This window comes from Mustela nivalis, assembly GCF_964662115.1.
Source record: "Mustela nivalis genome assembly, chromosome: 13".
NCBI classification, from domain to species: Eukaryota; Metazoa; Chordata; class Mammalia; order Carnivora; family Mustelidae; genus Mustela; species Mustela nivalis.
The window spans coordinates 10,728,033-10,754,970 of NC_139032.1; the positions used below are offsets into that span (position 1 = coordinate 10,728,033).

Genomic DNA, 26,938 nt, shown 5'->3' on the forward strand with positions numbered 1-26,938 from the left:
CTCGATCCCAGGACGCTAAGACCATGACCTGAGCCAAAGGCAGAGGCTTTAACCCACTGACCCACTCAGGCACCCCAACTATTCACTTTTTTTTTTTTTTTTAAGATTTTATTTAGTTATTTGACAGACAGAGATCACAAGTAGGCAGAGAGGCAGGCAGAGAGAGGAGGAAACAGGCTCCCTGCTGAGCAGAGAGCCCGATGCGGGGCTCCATCCTAGGACCCGGGAATCATGACCTGAGCCGAAGGCAGAGGCGTTAACCCACTGAACCACCCAGGTGCCCCACTATTCACTTTTTAAAACACAACCTATGACAGTAATTTATAACTAGCAGATCTTTTTAACTTTTTAAAAAAAATTATTATTATTTTATTTATTTATTTGTTTTTTAGAGTTTATTTAAACTCAATATATAGTGTATTATAAGTTTCAGGGGTAGAATGTAATGATTCATCAGTTGCATGTAACACCCAGTGCTTATTACATCCAGTGCTCTCTTTACTGCCCATCACCGGGTTACCCCACCCCCTGGCCCACCTCCCCTCCAGTAACCCTCAGTTTTATAACTGGCGTATCTTAGTGTAATTTATAATATATTAGTTCTCAAAGTAAATATTATGACTGTTTCAAAGTCACTCAAGCTAAATTTTTAATGGATGAGAGAAAATAGGAAATAGATGGTTTAATTTTTTTTTCCATACCCTGAGGACTTTGGGTGTGTACACCCCACTTTGGAGACCGCTGATTTAGGTCATTCAGGTTAAAAAAAAAAATAAGACAAAGAAACTTGCTATTGAGGAAAGAGAATCTATAGAGGAAGAGTTCAAGGTTTGGGAGGGTGGGGAAGAGTTTGGGACACTTACGCACTGCGGATATCTAGGTTAATCAGGATTAACCCATAATGCCTCCCTCCCGTTTTACTTCTCTTTTATGTCTGAGTCTGTTTAGACAAGGAACAGCACAAGTCCTCTAGAATATTCAGTGGTAAAAAATAAGGCTTGAAGAGATTGGTCAGGGATAGATAAGATAAGTCAGAACTTCTTCAGAGGGACAGAAATGCAACTAAAATGAAATTTCACATAAGTCAATTTATTAACTTAGATAAAAAAGTGTAAGTGGGATCTCCCGGGATGACCAGGACCTTCGGCACAGCTGGATTCAGAAGCTCAAATGAAATCATCACATTGCTGTTGGTACAGTTCTTCCTAACAGCCAGTGACGAGCCCTCGCACGTGGCAGGGAACATGCGTGCCCACAGTCCTGGCGTCCTGTCTCCCCTGGTTTGTAGCTCCGACAGGAAGGGGGCATTTTGCTGACTGTCCTATTTTCACCCCAGGGAAGACGGGCTCATGTGTACCACGACTCCTTCGCTGGGCCACTGTGATGGACAGCCCGCCGTTAGCCCACGGAAAGAGGGCAAGAAAGTTCTTCCAAGCTGAGAGGAGACATTCACAACACTGAGGAGGGGCCTGAGTCTGACCCTCTCCAGACAGTATATTTTTAACGCTGTGGGAGCTTGCCTATGTAGGATTCTAGAGGTATTTACAAAGATATTAAAAAAAAAACAGGGGCACCTCAGTGGCTCAGTGGATTAAGCCTCTGCCTTCGGCTCAGGTCATGATCCCAGGGTCCTGGGATGGGGCCCTGCATCCAGCTCTCTGCTCTGCGGGGAGCCTGCTTCCGCCCCCCCCCCACTTGCAATCTCTGTCTGTCAAATAAATAAACAAAATCTTTTTTAAAAAAACAACAACTGAACAGAATTGTTTCTCTATTAATTAATTAATTAATTAATCTTTGCTATCAGCTCAAGCAAGGAGTTTATAGCACTTAGAAATGCCTTGCTAGAAAACAGACAACTGGTATTCCTTACTTGTCAAAGCACAGCTTTTTGGGTAGAGGTATTTGTAGAAGGAGCAGATCAGTTTCTGATTTTTGTCCACCCAGAGGCAGGCAGGCTCTTTGGACCAATTATTTCCAGACCTTGAGATAAATCACCTCCTGTGCCATTAGTACTCGAAGGATTAGCAGCGTCACAGATTTATGTGCGGATTAATTGGGGAGTGTACGTTAGATTGCTGTGTTTGGAACCACGGTTGTCCTGCCAGTCATTTTCATTAGTGCTTCATTCAAAATTCTTTAGCCTTATATAAATACTGACGTTGCAGGGAAATCCGAATGAGCCTTTCTTTTTTTTATTTATCTGTGGCTTGGCCTCACCCTCGCCACCCCCCTCACCCCACCCTGCAGAGTTTAATAGCTCAAGCTAGGGGTACACAGAGCATCTAAAAACGCAGGGGCTTGGGGCGGTGCAAAGATTGCTTCGTGTGCTTCCGCTGATGAGTGCCCGAAATGTACATGACCTTGTACTGAGAGAGACAAGATGAGGTACAAGAAATACATGGCTCTTTTGGAAGCCGCGGTTGGGATCACCCCACTGAACAAGAGGGAGCTTCTTCCCGAGAGCAGAAGACATGCGAACCTCTGGCAGTGCCCCGGGTAAGCAGAGGAGGGCAGGAGATGCTGCGCGTGTGCTGGGGTGGGGGTGGGGGGTCTCGGCAGAGGGAAGGGTCATCCTTGTCCTAAGGGTAGTAGATGGTGAGTTCTTCACTGAGAACTTGTTTCTTCCTGGCACGTAGGGCCTCGCCAGACTGAATGAAAATACTTAATAAAATTCATGGTAATAATAACTAAGAAAAACCCTAGTCTAGGTGTGCCTGGGTGGCTCAGTGGGTTAAAGCCTCTGCCTTCGGCTCAGGTCATGATCTCAGGGTCCTGGGATTGAGCCCCGCACCGGGTTCTCTGCTCAGCAGGGAGCCTGCTTCCCCCCATCTCTCTGCCGGCCTCTCTGCCTACTTGTGAGCTCTCTCTGTCAAATAAATAAATAAAATCTTTTTAAAAAGAAAGAAAGAAAAACCCTAGTCTAGCAGCCAAGAAGATGAGGTAATGGGTGTTTTTAAACTCAGATATTTTAATTTTCTGATTTTGACTTTGTTTTTTTACATAGTCTATACACATAGCAGTTCTTAAAGATGAAGTAAATATGCCTTGTTTTTTCCTACAATGCAAGTGTTTTTCTGACTAAAGTGTACATGTGGAATGTTTTAGGTAAATACTTTTTACTTTACATCTCTTTCTAATGTCCCACTGGTTTACCATGGTGAAGAAGAGTTTAGATGTTTTTTTCTGAATGGTTAGAGGCCTCAATCCCTGCTTTCTTGTCTAAAGTCCCTTCTTTTGCATCTTTTACACACTGAAGAGAAGTTTAATTTAAGGTATCTATATGGCAGATAGTATTTTTAGGGACTAAATTGAATTTTTATTTTTAAAATGTTTTTAAAGATTTATTTATTTGAGAGAGAGCACGTGTGAGCGTTGGGGGTAGGGGTGGGAGCAGAGGGAGAGAGAGAATCTCAAGCAGACTTCCTACGGAGAAGGAACCGGACATGGGGCTAGGTCCCATGACCCTGAGATCATGACCTGAGTCAAAAGGAAGAGTTGGACGCTTGACCTACTGAGCCACCCAGGTGCCCCTGAATTGAATTTTTAAACTGAAGGAACCACACATTGGCACTCACTCAGGGATCAACTTGAGGCATCTGTGTAGCTAATGATATTTCTTTTTAAGATTATTTATTTATTTACTTGTCAGAAAGAGAGAGAGAGAGAGAGAGCAGCATAAGTTAGGGGGGGCAGCAGGCAGAGGGAGAAGCAGGCTCCCCGCTGAGCAAGGAGCCCCATGTGGGACTCGATCCCAGGACCCTGGGATCATGATCTGAACCGAAGGGAGACACTGAACCAACTGAGCCACCCAAGCATCCCAGATATTTCTCTTTAAAAAGTAGAAGGTCACTAGCTTATTTTATTTAAAGATTTATTTATTTATTTTAGAGAGAGAGAGAGCGCGTGCATGCATGAACTAGAGGGGTAGAAGGAGAAGGAGAGAATCCCAATTAGTCTCCATGCCTAGCTAGGAGCTCGACTTGGGGCTCTATCTCAGGACACTGAGATCCTGACCTGAGCTGTAATCAACATTCGGATGCTTAACTGACCGAGCCACCCAGCTGCCCCCAGTCACTAGCTTATTTTTAACATATAAACAATATACATCCATTCGACAAGATTTAGAAAGTGCAAGAAAATAAGGGGGAAAATCATTCGTAATCCCATCTTTCTAAGAGAGTTCGTATAATCATTTACAACAGAAGTTTTCAACGAAGGGAGAGGGTGGGGTTTGCCCCCCAGGGGACATGGGGCAACGTCTGTGCAGGATTTTGGCTGCTACAACCTGGGGAGTTGCTACTGCTTTCTAGCAGGTGGAAGTCAGGGATGCTGTCCAACATCCTAAAGTGGGTAGGACAGTCCCCCCTTCCCTGCAAGAAAGCCCAAAATGTCAATAGTGCTGCCGTTCAGACATTTGATAGCGGCAGATTTTCTTCCTATCTCTAAAAGGTACTTTTTATTATTAGCAATACATGAGCTATTTCTTGAAGAAATTTTAGGGATCCTTTAGAACGGAATCCTGAGGCTTCATCCTCGTCACTAAGGAAAGGAAGTGTATATAGGCACCAAGAGGGCGAGGGGTATGTAGTGACTGGGGAGAGTCCAAGTGGGCTAATGTTTAGTGAGGGCCATGGGAGACAGAGGGAGACGTGTCGTAATGGCCAAATTGTGATCCTTTAGTTTTAATTTTTTAAACATTTAAAAAAATTTTAATTCAATTAATTAACATTTAATGTATTACTGGTTTCCGAGGTACAGGTCCATGATTCTTCAATCTTATATAATGGCTATTGCTCATTACATAACATCAAATTGTGATTCTTTTTTTGCTTTTCTAAGATTATTTGTTTATTTATTTGACAGAGAGAGAGATCACAGGTAGGCAGAGAGGCAGGCAGAGAGAGAGGGGAAAGCAGGCTCCCTGCTGAGCAGAGAGTCCGATGCGGGGCTCAATCCCAAGATCCTGCCATCATGACCTGAGCCGAAGGCAGCGGCTTAACCCACTGAGCCACCCAGGTGCCCCCAAATTGTGATATTTTTAAGTTGCTCCTGGAGATGGAGCATACTGTAGCCTGGACTTCTGTCCCAGAGTGACAGAAGTGTAGAGCTGGGAGGGCCTTTTGTCGGGGGCAGCAGACAGGTTTCCTATGGCATGGCAAAGCCAGTCGGTGTGTGGGCTGCTGGGAGCGTCAAGTAGGGAGGACCCCCGGGTCAAGTCTGGGCTTAGCAGAAAAGAAATACTGTGAGTGAGGAGGGACATACTAATACGGAAAATGGGAGATTGTAACACGAGGTCTGTGTCTTCATCACTCCCTGATTCTGATTTGGTCTTTGATTTTTACAAGTGTGAAACCGAGACTCATTTGAGTCACCAGGATCGAGGGCTTGGCCCTCAGACAGCAACTGAATGTTCTCGGTTTCTGGCTCGGGATCAGTCCTTAAAGGATTCTCCCGAAACAGACCCACATGATTCAGATGTGTAAATGGATTGCCACATTATTCATTTCTTTTTGGAGATAAGCTTTTCCAGCCATTGGAATGAGTAAGCACCCTAAGTCAAACCATCTCTGCTTCTCGTTTCCCCAAGTCCAGCCAAACAGAAGTCAAACTATTCACTCCAAAGTGATTCTTACTAAAGGAAGCTGAATATTGTCTCTCTCCCGCATTCTCTCTCTCTTTTTTAAGAGAGCATTCCCTGAGGCCTGATGAAATAGCACTATGTCACAGGACGAAGAGATCTGTAATACTTTGAGTTCTTTAAATACACAGGGACTAAACATTTGTTTTGCTGGTTCTCATTCTTTGGTTTACTGACTCCCTTTTCACCTAACACAGTCTTCCTTTGGACATGGGAATATCCTTCACTAAGCTTTTAGTAAAATCTCCTTTCTGGGTAACCTAGCAGGGGTTATCGCCTACTGATTAATTTCACTAATCAGTTCCAAATCTTTCAGGGTCACTTCTTTGTCTTATTTCTCACATTTTATTTTTTTAAAAGATTTTATTTATTTATGTCACAGACAGATAACAAGTAGGTAGAGAAGGCAGGCAGAGAGAGAAGGGGAAGCAGCCTCCCTGCTCAGCACAGAGCCTGATGCGGGGCTCAATCCCAGGACCCTGGGATCATGACCTGAGCCGAAGGCAGAGGCTTTAACCCACTGAGCCACCCAGGTGCCCCTATTTCTCACATTTTAATGTACATACGAATCACTGTTAAGATGTAGGTTATAGTTCTGTGATTATGGTGGGGCCTGGGAGTCTGCATTTTAATAAGCATCCAGGTTCTGCTGTCAACCCAGGGATGACCAGTGCATGGTCTGGGTGATGCTAATGGCTCAGCCCGTGACCCACACTTTGAGGAGTAAGCATCTTAAGAAATGCTTCCTATGAGAGGACACCTGCTTTTCTCTTGACCTCAAACTTTTTTTTTAAAGTTTATTTATTCAAGTAATCTCTACACCCCACGTGGGGCTCGAACCCTAAACACTGAGACCCAAGAGTTGCATGATCCTCTGCCTGAGCCCGTCAGGCGGCCTGACTTTTTAAACTTCTCTGATCTTCCTGAGGGCTTGCTGTCCCAATACTGGCCCCCTCCCTGCTGGCCTTCGAGATGACAGTGGTAAGAAGGCCGGTGGCTGGCCCCACTGCTGTGGAGGGAAATCTGCCACGAGCCTTCTGACCCGGGATCCCGATGGGGCTGGTTGACTAAGTACTGAGGCTGATATTTTTTCCAGGAATTTAGGTCCTTTCATTCTTTTAAAGAAATATTGCAGTTGTTGCAACGTGTAATACTGTGTAGTATTCAAGAGCAGCTGCTTTTGCATTTTAAAACATAATTGGAAGTCAGGTCATGATTCACTTTTCAAAACCTCAAGGAATTCATTGGCCGCCAACGCCCTCCTCCTTTGAGTACTTGGTCTTGCCGTCTGCAGACCGCGCTGTGCTTGGGCTTCTCCTCTGTAAACTCTAGTCACGTGACAGGCCCCACCCACCAGCTACCCACCGTGGGCTGCATGTTGCAAGTTCACGGTGGCACAGTTTGCATGGCTTCTGCAGGTGCATGTTTACCCCAGTACCTGGCACCTGGGGGTGCTCTGCAAAGATTTGCCAGTGCTTAACTTGGTGTCAGTAGAGCCACAGATAAAGAAAAAAAAATGTTTAAAAAAATTGACATTCCCAAACACAAAAATACTGACCCACTTGTGGATTTTGCTTTTAAAATTTTGTCCAGTTTCTCATGTTACCTGACATTAATTTCACATATCTGTCAATACTCTTGAAAACTAAGAATATAATTTAGTTCTTTCTCAAGCTATTTCTAAGTTTTAAAGTAGCCCTGGTCAATACTGGTGTATTTTAGAAATGGTTAGGGTTAGGGTTAGATCCCAAAAATTTGGGAATCTTATCAAAGAAAGTTAAAAGCAAGATGTTTTGAACATGCAGAAAACGGATTTAATTAAAAAACAATCTGATTCTATACAAGGAACAAGCACTTTTTGGAGCTGATACCTGTAGGAGAATTTCATATTAAAGCCAAAAGCGTAACCAAGCCCATCTTGATTTGCTGGCCATTTATTTATCTTTGGAAGTAATAACAGAAACCAGGCATGGGCCAGGCTCTAATCCTGTTGCTCGCTTTGTGGGATGTCCAGATGGGCTTGCTTTAGCCACTGCCTACATTTCCTGCTGATCCTTGGAGGAGAAGGAAAATGTGTCCCTTGCCTGTATAAATAAAATCGACACTACCCTTTATTGCTATTTCATTGTGTGGGGACTGTTTTGCATAGATAACCACAATCTCACTTTGTCTGCAAACAGAAGAGTATGTGCAGAACTGGTGAGAAGCCACATTCTTCCTCCCACTGCCCTGTGTGAAGCTGCGGGGGCTCAGGCCTCGCCCAGGAGTGAGCTTGCCTCCTTGTGCGCTTTAAAAGGCATACGCAGGATTAATAAAAATGTGCAGAAGGGATGTTCGTTGGATTTCCTCGAAATTAGGGGTAAAACAAACAAACAAAAAACTGCCACCTTTCAAAGTGTGGGCAATCCGCAAATGTAAAAGTAGAGACGAGCCAGTATTATAAATGCTGTGAAAAATGAATTCCCTTTTAGTTTCAAATGCTTTCTCTATTGTATAGTTAAATCAAAAAAAAGAAATTATTTATTTATTTGACAGAGAGAGACAGCGAGAGAGGGAACGCAAGCAGGGAGAGTGGGAGAGGGAGAAGCAGGCTTCCCGCTGAGCAAGGAGCCCGACGTGGGGCTCGATCCCATCATGACCTAGCTGAAGGCAGACGTCCAACTGACTGAGCCACCCAGGTGCCCCTATTATATACTTTTTAAAAAAGATTTATCCACTTATTTGAGAGAGTGAGCCAGTGAGCAGGTGCCCCTGCATGAGGTGGGGAGGGGCAGAGGGAGAGGAGAGAGAGACTCTCCAGCAGACTCCAAGTGGAGTGCAAAGCCCGACGTGGGGCTCCATCCCAGGACCCTGAGATCACGACCTGAGCCAAAATCAAGAGTCGGAGGCTTAACCGACTGAGCCACCCAGACGCCCCAAAGTTTCTTTCTTGAAGTACTGAGAATGCTCCAAAATGGATCTTGGAGACAGTTGCACCAATACCGTAACTGTAACTGTGTTCGAAGCCATGTTGTAAGTGGCTGAATGGCGGTGTGTGAAGTTCAGTGCCTTTCCCCAGATCTTACCGCGCTGGGAGGGACCATGTTGGGTTTGTAACCACACTGTCTTTTTCAGGGTGCGGAGTACAGCATTATTATCATCTCCCTGTGAGTGGGATTGGCGCCCCAGCGGTGCCACCTGGCACAAGTTCTGTACGAAGCCCAGACGAGGGCCGGCGGACAGCGTGCTTTACCAGGTGCCTGCTTTTTTGGTTGCTGGCTTTCCTCCGTCTAAAGTTTGATGTAAATTATTTCACACCCTAGAAGTAGTCAAGGCCACCATTTTCAATGTTGCTGATAGAGAAATTGTTCAATATCAGAGAAAGTTGAATTGTCATGTCGTATTTACCCAGGAGCAGAAACGTCATACCTGCATTTATGGTCTGAATTGATAGGTAAACTCTTGCCACAGTTGGGTGAGAGCTAAATAAAGTCCTTCCTGGCTAGAGCATACAAATCCAACTCTCGTGGTTCAGAATAAATGCCTGACAAGTTATTTTGGTGTCTGGGGTTATAGGTCTTTCTGGTAAGTCATGTTTTTTCTGTTATCTTTGAGGTAGCAGAATTATGTAACAACGGTAGGCACTTTGCTGAAAATATTAAAGACATGGGTTGCCCTGGCTTCTAAAGATTTAATTATGTACAAGCTTTTAGTAAAAGAATGAAGAGCGAGTATTATCTATTTACTGATTCAATTTTAAGTAGGAATTAAATGAGATTTACAAAGCATTACATTTTATTTTGACAGATGCTGGGTTGTATTTTTTCTTAGTTACACTTTAACCCCTGATTATAGGCCAGTCCGTGGTCCACAGAATGGGGTTGGAATTTTTTTCATGGGCTTGTTTCATAATTCCTGTCTGTTTAAGCTTAAAACCCCTGCCTGGGTGGCTCCTAGCTATGTGTCAGAGCTTGAGTTTAACCGAGTGTGAACGGCACACGCCAGGGTAGCAGATAGCAAATCTCAGTGTGCCTGCGCGTGCCTTAACGTTTCTGAGTGCAGATCCATTATCTGTGAAAGATGAGCATCAATATGATGGTAAAGGAGCTAACGTACGGCAGGAGCGAGGCACACACCAGGGTCTTTCTCAGAGTCTACATGTCCAAATGGGGACAACTTGCATGGGGAAGCCCTTGGTTTCCACTGAACTGACAGGGCTTGGGGTGGGTTTTGTTTGCTGAGATGTTCACTGCGGAGCTCTTAAAGTTTCCAAACGTAAGAAAACAGATTCTCTCTCTCTTTTTTTTTTTTAAGATTTTATTATTTATTTGACAGACAGAGGTCACAAGTAGACAGAGAGGCAGGCAGAAAGAGAGAGGAAGGGAAGCTGGCTTCGCTGCGGAGCAGAGAGGGGCTCGATCCCGGGACTCTGGGATCATGACCTGAGCTGAAGGCAGAGGCTTTAACCCACTGAGCCACCCAGGCACCCCAAGAAAACAGATTCTTATGAAGACTCCTGCAATTTTCCTGAAACTAGACTTCTGGGTCGTATCTATTAATTTAGTCGAATGAGTTGGAGGAGCAGGGTAGGGCGTGGCAAAGGTGGATGGTGCTGGCACTGAGTGTAGGAGGGCAGGTTCTCTGTGACTCCAGCAAGCCCCTCCTAATACACGCTTCCCTGGTTCTGATGCCCTGTACTAGTGACCACAGGTCCTTTGACGTCATTTTGTTTGCACAAGTCGGAGTCTTGCTCCAAAGCTCTTTCCTGTGTAAAAACTTAAGCTTGGCTCCAAAGCTCTTTCCTGTGTAAAAACTTAAGCTTGGCTTTCTGGGATGACTTAGCCTCAGGTGAGCTTGGGTGGCAAGGATTTTTCCAAGAGCATCTCACATTACCTTAGTTTCCGATCCAGCAAACCTCTCTTTCCCTCCCCCACCCCCTTCCTTCCTTCCTTAGAGCAGGGGAGGGAGAGCCTGTGGGCTGGGATGGGCCAGAGGGAGAGAGGGAGTCGTAAGCTCTCTCTCCCGTAAGGCTCCATGCCCGGTGCGGAGCCTAGCATGGGGTGCACTTTCACAACTCTGAGATCATGACCTGAGCCAAAACCAAGAGCTGGACGCTTAACCAACAGAGCCATGCAGATGTCCTGAGTATGCATTTCTGACAAGTTCCCGGCCAGGCCATACTGGGTTTCTCTGCCTGATCTAGTTCTACCTTCCAGTTCCTGAAGTATTTTGCTTCTTGTTCTAAGTCTTGGGAAAGTATCTCTCCTTGTCACATTTGTTATGCTGAGCTAAAGCCATCAGAAGAGACAATTAAAGTTTAACATACTATAAAGACTCTTTCAAAGCGTGTGACAGAGTTAATTGTTTTAATTAATTAGATGTAAGATCTGAAGTTGACTTTTTGAATATCAGTAATTATATTTCAAATATCAGTATCAAATAGTAAGAGTAATTATGATCACATAATTATGTATATTATGAAAATCAATACTTTAAAAAAATATCAATATAATTATGATTAAGTTGGGGGTGATTATGTCCAGGGTGTTTTGTCTAATCTAACTATACAATCAGATTACCTCCAAACAAACCAAAATTTGGCTGCACTGACAACTGCTATCACCAACCACTCTGTTGATAAAACCATGACAAAGTACCAAAGACTAGGGCTCAAGGATGACACCCCTTCCAAGCAGAAGTTAGTTGCAAATTCTTTTTCTCAGTCTTAATAGGCTAATAGGAAGGAATCATAAAATGAGCTGCGTCTAGGTTCCCCCACACGACTACAGCACCGGGGGCCAAAATCAGGCAGGACGCACAGCGGCATGGTTGCCGATTACAAGTAAGACAGAACTCCTAGCTGGGGAAGAGCCCTTACCCAAGTAAATTTCCTCAGGCCATGCACTGACTAGCCCATAGGGTACTTGCCACCGTGACTGGACCCCTCCGTGGCTGGAAGAGGTAGAGGAGAAAGTGTTATACAGAAGGGCAGGTGGCGGTGAGGAAAAGTGATAATAAGTACAGAGAATCCTTCTAAGAAATCTGGCTGTGAAAAGTAAGAGATAGATAGGGCTCTGGGCTGGAAAGCGCCCAGTCATCTTCTAATCCCCAGGTTCTGGATTCCTTTAAACATGCAGGAGTATGATTAAATTTCGGCTTCGGGATTACTCATCCGTGTGCTGTACTTAACAATGTCCAGACATCTCACATTTCCAGAGATAGGCCAGATGGCCACCACTTCGTCTTGTTGATTTCACGAGTAAACCACGTGCTCTAATTTTTGTTTGGAAAACATGTCAGACTATAGCTAAAGCATTCAAAAGTAAGAATAAACCCTCCTTATTTTTATTTTTCTTTCACTGAAGTGGTATACCAATTTCCCATGATGAAAGTTTGCTCCAGTTGCTAAAATAACAAAGTCTTTATAGATAAGTATTTGGAGCAGGACTCTTTCCTTTTTTTTTTTTTTTTTAATTTTTATTTATTTATTTTTTTTAAGATTTTATTTATTTATTTGACAGACAGAGATCACAAGTAGGCAGAGAGGCAGGCAGAGAGAGAGAGAGGAGGAGGAAGCAGGCTCTCTGCTCTGCAGAGCAGAGAGCCTGATGTGGGACTCGATCCCAGGACACTGAGATCATGACCTGAGCCGCAGGCAGAGGCTTTAACCCACTGAGCAACCCAGGCGCCCAGGACTCTTCCCTTTTAAATACTTCAGAAAATATGGAATCATTGTCTGGATTCCGACAAAACTCTTTGTCTGAATCTTTATTGATAAACAGTTAAGGTGTTTCAATCCCTGAATGCTGAAATAATTCCAAGTGATTCTACTCACAGTGCAAGTTTAAGGGTTAACACATTGTTTGCAAATGTTTCGGCTGTTTGAGCAGGACATTAAGAATAGGATAGCGGGGGTGCCTGGGGGGCTCAGTGGGTTAAGCCACTGCCTTCGCTCAGGTCATGATCTCAGGGTCCTGGGATCGAGTCCTGCATCGGGCTCTCTGTTCGGCAGGGAGCCTGCTTCCCTCTCTCTCTCTCTCTGCCTGCCTCTCCGTCTACTTGTGATCTCTCTCTATCAAATAAATAAATAAAAGCTTAAAAAAAAAAAAAAAGAATAGGATAGTGGGGGCGCCTGGGGGGCTCAGTGGGTTGAGCGTCTGCCTGCAGCTTAGGTCATGATCTAAGGGTCCTGGGATCCAGTCCTATATCTCCCTGCTCCAGGCCTGCTTCTCCCTCTCCCTCTCCTTGCCACTAACCCTGCTTGTGCTCTCTCTCTGTCTGTCAAATAAAAAAAAAAAAAATCTTAAAAAAAAAATAGCTATACTCAGATAAATTCTGTGTGTATAAGTATTTCAAATTTTGGGTGCCTGGGTGGCTCAGTGGGTTAAGCCGCTGCCTTCGGCTCAGGTCATGATCTCAGGGTCCTGGGATCGAGTCCCACATCGGGCTCTCTGCTCAGCAGGGAGCCTGCTTCCCTCTCTCTCTCTCTCTCTGCCTGCCTCTCCATCTATTTGTGATCTCTCTCTGTCAAATGAATAAATAAAATCTTTAAAAAAAAATAAGTATTTCAAATTTTAACAACAAAAACAGCACATCATTTTGAAAAAGACCCTTTCTTTCATGAATTTTAAATGTTTCATGTACTCAACTTCCCACAGTCAAGCAGGTAAGATAGAAAATGGAAGAATATCTTACCCAGAAACTCAAGAACCAGAAACTCCCAGGCTAGCAGCTTGGCACCCTGGTCTCCAGGCCCCTGGGTTCCCAGGGAGCCTTGCAGAAACACGGCAGAAACAAACGCTAGAAGCCAGTAAAGCATCGGGTGACAGAGCACAGCTGTGCCTTCAGACAGGCCTGCGTTTCAGCAAGCCCCTGTTCTGCTACTTTTTACGTTGAACCTATGACCACTAGTTAGCTGTTTCGAACCTACCCACTGGGCAGGAGGGATGTGGGCAGCTTACCTAAACTCTCTGAGCCTCCGTTTTTTTATCTGTAGAATGGTGTTCTGGGTTGTATCGTGTCCCCTATAACATTCATATGTTGAAGTCCTGCCTCTCATTACCTCAGAATGTGACCTTATCTGGAGACAGGGTCGTCAAGTTAAACTGAGATCCTCAGGGTGGGCCCTAATCCAGTACAAGGGTATCTTTATAAAACGGGGGCCGTTTGGACACAAAGACAGACACACCCCGAGGCAAGACAGGTGTCTCCAAGTCAAGGAGAGATGCCCAGAACAGAGCGTTTCCTCAGGTCCCTCAGAAGGAAACTAGTCGGCTTCCAGCCTGATTTCAGCCTTCCAGCCTCCAGGGCCGAGACAGTAACTTCCCATTGTTGAAGCCAGCTGCTTTGAGGGCCTTCGTTCTGCAGCTCTGGGAAACCAATATGCTCTGGGAATATAATTAGATCTGCACCTCATAGGGTGGCTCTGAGACAATGCAGATAAAACATTCATCACCGTACCAACTACGGTGTAGTGAGCGCTCCAAGAAACTGAAGGCTTTCATCATCACCACTACAGCTTGAGGCCTCACTTGATATCAGAATTACAGTGGGATTCTCACCACACACCATAGGCTCAGCACCTCCAAGCCCTGTGCTGTAGAGTCTCTGTTCCCCAAGTTCCTTTCCCCACGTTGTCCATGTGGCCAACGACTTTTCATCCTCACGTTACCTCTCAAGTATCACCTTCCCCAGGAGACTCCCCGCTCTCGCCCTACAACGTAGTCACTGCCTCAGACCTTCTGTTCCCATCCACACAAGGGTGGATACAAGCCTCTTCCAGAGCAGTCCAGTTACTGATTCCAAGTTAGACTCCCAGGTCCCCCAGGGATGATGTATTCCTCTAAATTTCCCTCAGGTGGTGCTGGGTGAGATGCGCATTAAATGTGTGAGGAAACAATCGCTTCACCACAGGTAAGGAAATGGGCCGCATATACCATCTATGAACAAGCTCATGCTCTAAACCAGCTCTTTCTAGATTGACGGTTCTTGAAAGTGTGGTCTGGAAACCAAGTATGGGCTGGCTGGGAACTTGTTAGAAATGCATACACCCGGGCCTCACCCCACACTGACTGAAGCAGAAACTCCAGGGTTGACCCCGGAATCTGCTTTAACAAGCCCTCCCAGGAGTTTCTGATACCCTAAAGTGGGAGCACTACTGCTGTGGGTCTGTGCAGTTCAACAGGGGGAGGTTTGCTGTTGGTGGGAGCTCCCTACATAAGCTTTTTAAAAAAAATTCTATTTATTTATTTGCCAGAGAGAGAGAGAGAGAGAGAGAGAAAGTGTGCGCAAAGCTGGGGTAGTAGCAGGCAAAGCAGGCAGAGGGAGAAGCAGGCTCCCTGCTGAGCAAGGAGCCTGATGAGGGACTGGATCCCAGGACCGGGGTCATGAACTTAGAGGAAGCCAGAGGCTTCATCCACTGAGCCACCCATATAAGTATGCTTATAGACTGGGGAGCTTCTGGGGAGACAGAGGCAGAGGGGCTCCCAGGTGTGCAGAAGTAAAAGTTGTAAGTTTTCCCCTTCAGCTGGCCTTGCTAAGCCCGTGTTATGGGATGAGTCCATGATAACTCTGAGCGGCCAGACCCAGAGGTAAGGCGTGTCACCGATAGCATGGTCGGTTTAGGGCTGTTGTAACTGCCAATCTAGAGAGAACATGAACCAGGGTTTATTATAGAGTATTCATATTTTCTTAAATGGGAAATCTTTCTTTTTTCAAGATTTTATTTACTTATTTGTCAGAGAGAGAGAGAGCTCATAAGCACAAGCAGGGGGAGCGGTAGGCAGAGGGAGAAGCAGGCTTCCCCGTTGAGCAGAGAGCCCGATGTGGGCCTCTATCCTAGAACCTTGGGATCATGACCTGAGCTGAATGCAGATTCTTAACCATCTGAGCCACCCAGGGGACCTGGGAAATCTTTTTAACAATATTAATGATAAGTTATAAAATATTTTGTATTATTCTTATACTTTGTATCTAAATAAATATAATTATAAATTAGATATTAAATTTACTAGTGTTTTATTAAATATTACTACTATGTAAAATTTATTTTACGTCCTTCCACTTCCCCCTTTTTTAAAAGATCTTATTTATTTGAGAGAGAAAGAGCACAAGCAGGAGGAGGGGCAGAGTGAGAGGGAAAAGCAGACTCCCCACTGAGTAGGGAGCCCGATGTAGGGCTCCATCCCTGGACCCTGAGATCAGGACCTGAGCAGAAGTCAGATGCTTAACTGACTACGTCATCCAGGTACCCCCTTCCATCCCTTTCTAAATAACACTGTCATTTGTTTATATCTTTGCATCTATATTTTAACACACAAATGGTCCATTCACTCTGCTTAACCCATCTTACAGGTTACTAACTTACTATCTGCATCCTACATGTCTTATAAACTCTGCTGGGGTTTTACTTCCTCATTATCTATGTGAAATGAATCTTAGGCGTTTCATCCATCCGTCCTCTATACCAGTCTTCTTTTTTTTTTAAGATTTTATTTATTTGAGAGAGAGAGAGCACAGGCAGGGAGGAGAGGGACAAGCAGGCTCCCCTCTGAGCAGGGAGACTGATGCGGGGCTGGATCCCAGGACTGTGAGATCATAACCGGAGCCCAAGGTAGCCGTTCAACCAACTAAGCCATCCAGGTGCTACTCTATACCAGTTTTGTAATTTTTATTAATTAATTAATTAATTAATTAATTATTTGACAGATAGATCACAAGTAGGCAGAGAGGCAGGCAGAGAGAGGAAGGGAAGCAAGCTCTCTGCTGAGCAGAGAGCCCGATGCGGGGCTTGATCCCAAGACCCTGGGACCATGACCTGAGCTGAAGAAGAGGGTTTAACCCACTGAGCCACCCAGGCGCCCTATACCAGTTTTTAAAAAAAGAACTTTAAACAGGAGTATTTATTCAGCAAATTATAGTGTATTCATACAAATGAAATATTATGCAGTTAGAAACATGATGACATAGATCTGTATTGCCATGAAAAGAGTGAAGCAATATTCGTATGTGGAAATAAAGGTAACAGAAGTGCATGCCTAGTACGGCCCCAGGTGTGCAAAGTGGTACATGATCCCCACATGCTTGTCTGCAGAGAGGCCCCTGGAAGGACACTTACCTCGTTTCTAATCATTTGCTCTGGATGGTCGTTCTATTCTGTTAATTTTTCTTCTTTTTGAGAGAGAGAGAGTATGTTGATGAAGTTCTAGAACCTAGGTGAGGTTCGGTGGGCTGAGGTCCGGAGCCGATGACCAAGAAAGAATTCTTGAGGCATCTTTGGTGCAAAATGGTGGCTTATTAAAGCACGGGGACAGGACCCGTGGGCAGAAAGAGCTGCTGCCCTGGGTTGTGAGGGATGGTAGGTTAAGTACCCTGACCCTGTGGTTAGCAGAAGGTGAGGGAAAGGGAGGTTTCAACGGAGTTTTCTTATGCTAAAGAGGGCACGTACAAGATGCCTCCAGGCTCTATCAATGCTGTCTTTTAGCAAGCCATTAACATCAAGATAGTTGGGAGATTCTTGTCTTGTAGGATTGTGATCTCTGCGGTCAGAGGAATGCTACACATATTACCGAGGGGAGCGGGTGGAGAGGGGGTGCAGGGTGCCAGCTTTTGCTTTGTCCTCAGCCAGCCTCCTACTGCCTCATCAATGTGACAGTGCACACGTGTGCACAAGCCAGGAGAGGGAGAGAGAGAATCTTTTTTTTTTTTTTTTTAAAGATTTTATTTATTTAACAGACAGAGATCACAAGTAGGCAGAGAGGCAGGCAGAGAGAGCCTCCGCTGAGCAGAGAGCCTGGACCCTGGGATCATGACCTGAGCCGAAGGCGAAGGCGGAGGCTTTAACCCACTGAGCCACCCAGGCGCCCCGGGAGAGAGAGAATCTTAAGCACTCTCCACACTCTGGCAGAGCTCCAGCTCACGACCCTGAGATCATGACCTGCGCCCAAGTCAGGAGCCTGATGCTTGACTGACTGAGCCCCCAGGCGCCTCGTGTTTTGCTAATGTTTTATGATCTCCTCTATGGTTTGGATAAATAAACAAGTATCATGTATATAAAAATAACTGAAATACGAATGATATGTGTATCTGCAAATGCATATATATGTAAATAACTACAACAAAGAGAATGATGGGACCAGATCCTTTCTTTTGTAAGCCAAAGACAGCATTTTGCAAATAGAGAGAATTATTTTCTGACCTTTTAAATGTTTCACCTGCCTTCAAAATGGTAATCTTCTGTCTTGTGTCAGAGCATTAAAGCAATGTCCCTAGGGGCACCTGGGTGGCTTAGTCCCTTAAGCGGCTGCCTTCAGCTCAGGTCAGGATCCCAGCATCCTGAGATCCAGCCTGCACAGGGAGCCTGCTTCTCCCTCTCCCCTGCTGCTCCTCCTGCTTGTGCTCCTTGCTCACTCTCTCCTTTTCTCTCTCAAATAAATAAGTAAAATCTGAAAGAAAGAGAGAGAGGGAAAGAGAGAATGGGAAAGAAGGAAGGAAGGAAAGAAGAAAACCTCCCTGATAATGAACTTCACTTGGTGAGGGGCGGTGCTCAAAACATCTGTTCCCATGCCCCTTCTCAGACCCTCCAAATCAGCATGCCCGGGAGAGACCTGGGAGTCCTCCGGTAATGAGGAATTGAGCAGAAATCCCACCGGAACATAAATGTCGTGCACCGCATCTTCAGCTTGGGTTGCGCGGCTCCTGGAAGTGCCTTTCCCAGGCCCGGCGTCCTTTGTTTCCAAGGCCTGCGCTAATTTATGACTGCCCTGGAAAACTATCTGCTTGCCTTGTTTTTCTAAGGCCCCTTTCAGGTCTGAGAATTCTCTGAAAATCTAGGAGACTCTCCAACAACTTTAATCTGTGCTGATCAGGGATACCGAATTCTTCAAACTGGAGGGTTCTGGTGATAATGTCTAAAAGCAATACCCGTGTCGCCAGAGGCCCCTCTGGTTCCCCGGGGGACCTGTGTCTCCTGTGACAGTCCCTCGGGCCTCTCTCACCTCAGGTTCCCTCCCTTGTCTAATGAGATGAGGGCCTTAATTCTTAACCTAATAAAGTGTTTTTTCTTAAAGTACTTGTTTAGGGAAGGGGTTTGTGGAATGCCATTAGGTACCAGATTACATGTGTATCAAGGATTGTCACCAACTAGCTCATGGCTGGAGTCAGATGCATTGTGGCATTTACCTTTTTTCCTTTTTTTCTGGGCGGGAGGTGGGGAGAACTTTTTATTACTTTTGTGTACAGAAAATCCAACAGCATACACTCAGCCCAGTTTGGTGACCAGTTCTTTAGCCTTTGTCTTTTCCAACTTGGCGATGTGAGCTACCGACTTTGGACCCGGGATGTTGCCTCCCCAGGGATGACAGATGTCATCGTATCCATCATTGTCATCCGCCCTGACGGCTTCCACTGGCTCAGCCGGAGCTCCTCTGTCTTTCCAGTTAACCTGTGTGAAGGCAACAGTAGTGCAGGTCTTCCTGCCGGCCCTCGCCTGGCCTTCCCCAACTCTGTCCCCATCTCAGGACACAGAGCAGGTGGGAAGACAGCCAGCTCAGTGGGGTCCGCCGCAGGTACAGTCACTGCTGGCTGAGCTGTCTTGTTTTCCACCAAGGTGGGGACAGTATTAACCCCAGCTCAAAGGACAGGCAGCCTCTTAGTGGGGACCATCCCTTGGCCGGCAGCTTTCTGCTCCGCCTGGGCCAACAGTCTCTGCTGCTTCTGTCCCCTTGTCTCTGGTCAGCATCTGTGGGCCGGTTTCAGCAGCTGAGTAGCTGTGTGGCGGTCCCCAGCCTGGGCAAACTGGTTCATGGCAGGAGGCACTTGGAGATGTTTACAGAGACTCGCCCTTTGCCTGCTGCAGCCAGGTGTGGTGGGGTGAGATGTCCCGTCTGATGCCAAAAGTCTTGGGCCCTTTCTCAAACAGGGGAGTGAGCACCGTCTTGGCCTCCTGCTTCTTCACGACAGAGACCACTTTCTTCCCCTTAGCCTTCTTTCCTTTTGGCATCTTGGAGGAGAGAGCTGGGATGTTTACCTTTTTCCACAGGAAGAGTTTCCCAAACAGGATTCCCCAGCACCTGGTTCAGCAAAAACCCCTCCTGAGTTCTGTTAAAAGGAACCATAAAGAAGACAGCAGTAGCCGCACCCAAACCCACTCAGCCCTGGTTGTCCCGCGGCGGCGGAGGCCGTGCACACGGCCTGGGGAGGACGGTTGTCCATCCAGCAGACCTGTGCCTGGAGTCTCCTCCGCTTTCCACTGGAAGGGGCCTCAGGCGGTAGCTGTGTTCCCCTCGCCAAAGCAGAGTTTCTGCCTCGGTAAAGCACGGCGGTGATGCCAAATACACCACATACAGAGGCCGGCGCTCTGAGGACTTACATGAAGTGAGTTAAAATTGTTTTTGGAAGATGATGTGTTCAATCCATTTTTGTTTATCAGGGTTTCTGTGTTTTTTTTTTTTTTTTAGGTTTTATTTATTTTTAATTTTTAAAATATTTTATTTATTTATTTGGCAGAGAGAGACACAGTGAGAGAGGGAACACAAGCAGAGGAGGCAGGAGAGGGAGATACAGGCTTCCCCCTGAGCAGGGAGCCTGATGTGGGGCTCAATCCCAGGACCCTGGGATCATGACTTGAGCCGAAGGCAGAGGCTCAACCCACTAAACACACCCAGGCACCCCTGCTGATCCTGTTTTTAACGGAGGATTAACAAGTGGATCTGTCCCTGGAAAGAGTGTGGATTTTGTATACTTTGCAGTATAAACAGAAGTTCAGTAAACCCCAGGGCACCCTGCCAGGAGGGGAGGTTCCTCCAGGGTGGGGAGCACTTTCCCTGGCAGGACCTGTCTAGACCCAACTGTGCCTTGAAAGGATCTTCAAGGATCCTTCTAGGATCTCCAGGCCCAGAGCTGCATCGTGCCCTGTCTCGACCTTGTCCAGCAGGCTGAGTATACCTTGACCTTGCCTGCCGGCCTGAGCGCACTCAGACCATCCCTGTGTCGTGGGAGCCTGCACGGGAGCCTGGCATTACGTGGTCCGCCAGTTCTATCCGCAGCCCCAGGCCAGGGCCTCCTGAGACACGTCACCCCCCAGCCCGCAGCGGACTCTGAGGGGCACAGCCAATTCTTCGGTCAGTTTTGCAGCCGGCTCAACCCATCATGCCCAGAAACATTGCCAGGAGGGGGGAAACATCAGGAGGGAGACTGCGGTTTGGGATTAGTGCCAATGGCAGAAAGAGGAGAGCGTGAATTGAAAGCCACCATCCACTGAGAACTGAGAGTTTTCTCCCCCTAAAGTCTGGTGCTTTGATCACTTTGGCACTCACTCCTTTTCATCTTTTCATTGTAGTAACAACAACATCCCCGCCAATGTCTTGCCAATTTAGTAATAATAATAATAAAGGTAAAAAGGGTGAGCCGTGGCTACGGGGGTCCTTTGGGGTCCTTTGCTGTCTGGGGCTGTGGTTCCTCTGGAGGCTTCCCTTAGCCCAGCCACACCACCCCCGCCTTTTCACACCCCTGCCTCCCTCGCTGAAACGTCCCCTTCACGGTGAACAAAGCACTCAGTTGGACCCCGTGTCCCCGCTTTAACTTAAATTTGACTCTCTACTGAGGACATCTCTTTCTGTTGCGTCCTCTAGGGATGCTGCCTTCTTTAGAGAGAAAGAGAAACCTGAGCAGAAGCTGGCTCTGTGGTCCAGGCGAAGCTCAAACAAAGGCTCTAGCGCAGAAGTGCGCTTGGCAGGGTCTGGAGAGCAACCTAGAACGGCCAGTGTGACTCCGGGACGAGAGCCTGGGAGAGAGCAGGACGAGCTGCGTTTGGAGCCTGCAGCCTGTGCAGTTCGACTTGGAGGCTGTCTTAGGCAGCATGTGCTCTGTAACAAAATGCCATAGACGGGGTGGGTTTTTTCTCACAGTTCTGGGGACTACAAGTCCAAGATCAAGGTGCTGACAGATTTGGTTCTTGTTGGGGGTCCTCCTCCATGTGTGCTCACATGGTCTTTCCTAGGACCAGGAGCCTGGAGAGAGAGCTCTCTCTTCCTCTTACAAGACCACAGATCTCATGATGAGGGGCCTACTCTCATGGCCTGATCTAAACCGAACTCCTCCCCAAAGGCCCACCTCCAGATATCACCACATTGGACGTTAGGGCTTCAACTCCTTTGGGGGGCTGGGAGGGACACAAACATTCAGCCATAATGCAGGCAATAACAGGAAGTCTGGATCGGCGACATTGGGAGGGTTTAAAGGATAGACTTAGGAGATCTGATTTGCCTCATGAAAAGATCATTCTGGTTGTTGGGGAAGATTGGGAGAGGCAAGGTTAAATACAGGGAGATAACAAAGAGGCAAGTCCTGGAGGAAGAGAAAGTTTCTAATATTAAAACATAATTTTTTAAAAAAAGATTATTTATTTGAGAGAGAGAGAGAGTATGAGCTCGTGAGAGCTCATGAGAGCACATGATTGCGGAGGGGAGCAGAGGGAGAGGGAGAGAGAGAATCTCAAGCAGTCTCCCCTGCTCAGCATGGGGCCCAACTCAGGGCTCAGATGCTCAACTCTGTTATCCTGACTGAGCCGAAATCAAGAATCAGATGCTTGGGCGCCTGGGTGGCTCAGTGGGTTAAAGCCTCTCCTTCAGCTCGGGTCTAATGGTCCTGGGATCGAGCCCCGCATTGGGCTCTCTGCTCGGCAGGAAACCTGCTTCCCCTTTCTCTCTGCCTGCCTCTCTGCCTACTTGTGATCTCTCTCTGTCAAATAAAAAAATAAAATCTTACAAAAAAAAAAGAATCAGATGCTTAACTAAGTCACCCAGGCACCTCAAACATGTAATTTTTTTATCCATTAAAATATTAATCTCTTAGGGCATCTGGGTGGTTCAGTGGATTAAAGCCTCTGCCTTTGGCTCAGGTCATGATCTCAGGGTCCTGGGATCGAGCCCCACACTGGCTCTCTGCTCAGCAGGGTACTGCCCCCCCCCCCGCCTACCTGTGATTTCTGTGTCAAATAAATAAATAAAATCTTTAAAAAATATATTAATCTCTTGGGGAGCTTGGGTGTCTCAGTCATTAAGCGTCTGCCTTTGGCTTAGGTCATGATCCCAGGGTCCTGGGACGGAGACCCTGCACTGGGCTCTCTGCTCAGCCGGAACCCTGCTTCTCTCTCTCCCACTCCCCCTGCTTGTGTTCCCTCTCTCACTGTGTCTCTCTCTGCCAGATAAATAAATAAAATCTTTAACAACAACAAAGAAATATTAATCTCTTAATGTTTTAGAAATGTCTCTGGAAACTCACCGCTAAAGATTGGCTTAGGTTAGTCTTTACTCTTTAGATGATCTTTTGGGGATAAATATGTTGAAGAAATATCCTGTATTCATGAATTTTTTTGTTCTATTCAATTTTCTTTTTTTTCCCTGTCAAACAGAATTTTATTTACTATTTTTAAATTAAAATAGCACTGTAGTAAGTTCTCATTTTTGTTTAAATTATTCTGGTCTCTGGGGGTAGTTTTATAGCTAGCCATTTATCTATATCTGCATATATCTGGAATTCACCTAATGTTGAAGCTGGTTATTAGGATTTTAGATGATTTTTACATTTCTTTGTGCTTTTTTTTTTTTTAAAGATTTTATTTATTTATCAGAGAGAGAGAAGGGAAGAGAGCGAGCACAGGCAGACAGAATGGCAGGCAGAGGCAGAGGGAGAAGCAGGCTGAGCAAGGAGCGCGATGTGGGACTTGATCCCAGGACGCTGGGATCATGACCTGAGCCGAAGGCAGCTGCTTAACCAACTGAGCCACCCAGGCGTCCCTCTTTGTGCTTTTTTGAACTACTTTGAATGCTTTATAATGAGCATCTTTTTTTTTTTTTTTTTTTCCGCCAAAAACTCACTGGTATAAAAAATGAACAACTGAAAATAGTTTTCTTGACCATGGAACAATATAAAGAGTGTTCCACCCAGTTTCCTGAACAGAAAAATGGCTGTGTGAATATTAGCATTGCCCTTTGAGACACTAACATGTGGATAAATGAACATTTTGGAAAGTGGCAAAAGGGAGACAGCTTTCTGCTCTTCCTACATAATATTAAGATATGGGAACAATCCTGAAGACAGGGACTCTGCAAAGTGCTTATCAGTGAACTAGAAACATAGTGTTTCCAAAGGTAAAGCAAGAATCTTGAGTTGCCCAAAAGGTTGAGGTGAACCTTTCTTGTGGATTATCATGCACTCATCTTTTCATTGGTGGGATTCTAAGTGCTGGAGGCTACCTTGAAAATAATTTGCTCTCTCTGCAATGTGTACAAATCTATGACTATTACACTTGAAGTGGACTTTGTTCCATATTATCACATTTATATAAGCTCATCGTAGATCTAGATGAGGAGAATCTCAATCCTAACTCTGTTTTTCTGTGGGGTTTGGTGGTCATGAGAGAATATGTGGTACTAGGCGCGGTTCCATACCAGGTGCTTTCACTAGAAACTTAGGAGTTGGGATACCTAGGGTAGCTAGTCACCTTTATCCTCTCCTGCACCCCCCCCCCAAAGAGAAGACTTTAACAAACTTTGAAAGTGAACAAGAGTGGTATTAAATAAGAAAAAGTGAAGGCATGAAGCGCAGAGCAGAACTTTCCATGCCTTTCTCCTGGATGTGACTTTAGGGCCGGTGGCAGGTGCTGATGGAAGGAGTCTTCTCAGTGAACATGCACGGTGAGTGGGATGGCTGTTTGTGGACTGAGGAGGGTGGGGGAGGCCAGCAGAGAAGAGGCCCCTGGAGGGGAGGGGAGGGCAGGCCAGGCATTTCTCCTGACAGGTGCCTCTCCCTGCGGCAGAGTGTTAACCGCGGCCTCTGCACATTAGTCATAGCGTACTTGGGCAACTCTCCTGCGCTCTCATTATTTGTTTACTTGGTTATGTCTTTATCACACTGTGAGCCAGGCCCCCAGTATATAGCGTCTTTGTCTTCTCCGTATGTGCCCCAGGGTACGTGCGAGGTGTTCAGGAAATGTTTGTTGCGGAAAAGTGCCGCCAAGATTGCAGTCAGCCTTTCTGTGTAGAGGCCGACTAAACTGCTCAGTTACCCTGTCAGCTTTTCTATGTCGGATCCCTTTATTCCCACTTAATGACACTTCATAGCCGTGCTACAAATAGATGTGTATATATACACATATACGTGAGTGCCTCTATGTCTGTGTGTGTGTGTGTGTATCCAAATCTTAACATTCTTCAGGAAATTTGATGAAAACTGTTCAGTTAATCACATTGATTTGAGGTCTTCTGACGAACTTGTTATAAAGATCTTGTACATTGTAATGCATACTGAAAAGTATTGAAAAACTGTCCCTTACACAAACAGCATGGTACCAACAATATACAGTTGGAAAAGAGAAAGACGCAGTCCTATCCTGTCATCAGATCATGTTCCCATCTGGTTTCCAATTCATTTATATGGTTTTCGTAGTTTCTTTGTTGTCATCGTAGGGTAGATAAGATTGTGTTCTTTTTCATTGGTTTTTATATCATTATTCTCCTTGTTGCCAGACAGACTTGTAATTTTAAACGATAGCCTGCTATACCAATTCGGTTGATCGGCTGTAATTCAGGAGCCCTCTCTTGTTGGACATTGATGGTTTCCATCCTTTGTTATCATGACTTAGTGTCCAGTGAAGTGCCTCACCTCCCAGTCAGCCATGGGAGTCTGACATCCAGTCTCATCTTCCCACAGAAACAGCTCCGGCCACGACGAGACTGGTCCTCTTCTTGGTGAGCATCTTCTGTTCTTACTTTAACTGACCTCCTCATTGGTGCCTGCTCTTGGCTAGTCTCCCCTGCTTGAAATTCACTCTTCCTTTGACTTTGTGGATACTGCTCTAGAGAGGTTTTTCTTCCCTTTTCCTCTTTGGGCTCTGCTCAGGGGATTTGAGCTTACCCCCTAATATTGGCATTTCCAGAGATGGATTCTATCTTTTTTTTTTTTTTTTAAGATTTTTATTTATTTATTTGACAGAGAGAGAGAGATCACAAGCAGGCAGAGAGGCAGGCAGAGAGAGAGGAAGGGAAGCAGGCTCCCCGTTGACCAGAGAGCCCGATGTGGTGCTCGATCCCAGGACCCCGGGATCATGACCTGAGACGAAGACAGAGGCTTAACCCACTGAGCCACCCAGGCGCCCCGGATCCTATCTTTTTTTTTGCCTGTCATAATAAAGGTTATTATGAAAACAGGCTGCATGGGTCCTATCTTTAATCCTCTGCTGCTTCCATCTACGTAGTGTCTCTAGAGAATCTCACTTCCCCCCCGACTTCAGCTTTCTTGATACAAGAACAATTCTCAGATCTCTTCCTCCACCCCAGAGCTCTCTACCCAAGGACTCATCAGTGACTAGGGCCGAGCACTCCACCTGCATGACCCACAGCCTTTGAAACTCAGTCAGTCCTTAACTAAACTCACCATCTTTCCTCAGGCCTCTCCCAAGATCTGCTCCCACTCCTGCATTCTCCGCTAGAGATACCATCATCTACTTAGTTAAGCCAGAAACCCGAAGAGTCACCTTAGACTCACTTCCCTCTTCCTTACATCGTTTGTCATCAGGCAGTCAACCAACCTGCTGATTACACTCCCTTAGTTTTTGAGAAGTGGCTCCTTTTGGTCTAACACTGATCGATGGCCATGTCATCTCTCACCTGCCTTCCCACAGAAAAATGCATTTTTTTGCTGGTCTTTTCATGCTCACTGACACCCCTCACCCCACTCCCACCAGCCACATTCATTTTCCTCCAGAAGCTGACAGAGTGATCTTTATAAAATGCCAGTCTAATCCCACTTCTACGGTGTTCACTGGACAATACAGCCACTGCCTGCCTGGGCAACCTCACTTCCTGGCCCTGAAGAGCAAGTCTGTGTCCCTTCGTTCCTTGTTTCTCCATTTGTATTTATTCCCCTCACCTGGAAAGCTTTCCCCCTCCTTTCTGTCTCAAAAACTCATTCCTGTAACCAACCCCACGTCTGGAAAGCCTTCTCTGAACCCCATCTGGGTGAAGAACCCCTCCCCAAAGTCCCCTGAGTTTTCCAGAAACCCCAGCACGTACAGTTTTTTATTACTGAGTGTCTGCTGTAATGGACTGAGATCCCCAGAGTGGGAGCCTAAGTCTTTTATCAGGGGGGTTGGCTTGATAGAAGCGGTTCAGTGATCGTTTGATAGCATTTCTTTGGAGAAACAAATTCTGGGAGTGGGGTTGAAATATGCAACCCACATGTGAAAGATATGTACTGTTAATTCCTTCTCCACAAAGTTTATTTATAACTGCCACCAGCAATGCTAATGTACTAACTGAACCA

General features: G+C 45.9%; 1 protein-coding gene and 2 long non-coding RNA genes across 5 annotated transcripts in view; 2 read left to right on the forward strand and 1 right to left on the reverse strand.

The window, feature by feature from the left end:
• LOC309846984 overlaps nucleotides 1-26,938 on the reverse strand; it is a 318,364-nt gene that overhangs the window by 166,640 nt on the left and 124,786 nt on the right. The window lies entirely within an intron of this gene.
• Nucleotides 1-26,938, forward strand: part of TJP2 (tight junction protein 2) — a 123,183-nt gene that overhangs the window by 17,430 nt on the left and 78,815 nt on the right. The window contains exons 2-3 of one of the 3 annotated variants that reach the window (XM_082696640.1): nucleotides 8,753-8,873; nucleotides 14,475-14,530. The exons of 1 other annotated variant lie outside the window; for it this stretch is intronic. In XM_082696640.1, coding sequence (XP_082552766.1) covers nucleotides 14,501-14,530 — 30 coding nt within the window. In that variant the 5' untranslated portion in view covers nucleotides 8,753-8,873; nucleotides 14,475-14,500. Of the gene's footprint in view, nucleotides 1-8,752; nucleotides 8,874-14,474; nucleotides 14,531-26,938 lie in introns of those variants that run through there. One more of the 3 variants, XM_082696635.1, reaches the window with a different exon arrangement.
• LOC309846991 lies at nucleotides 24,292-25,814 on the forward strand. Its single transcript, XR_014302243.1, has 3 exons — nucleotides 24,292-24,312; nucleotides 25,328-25,365; nucleotides 25,612-25,814. It is a non-coding gene; the product is annotated as an uncharacterized lncRNA (long non-coding RNA).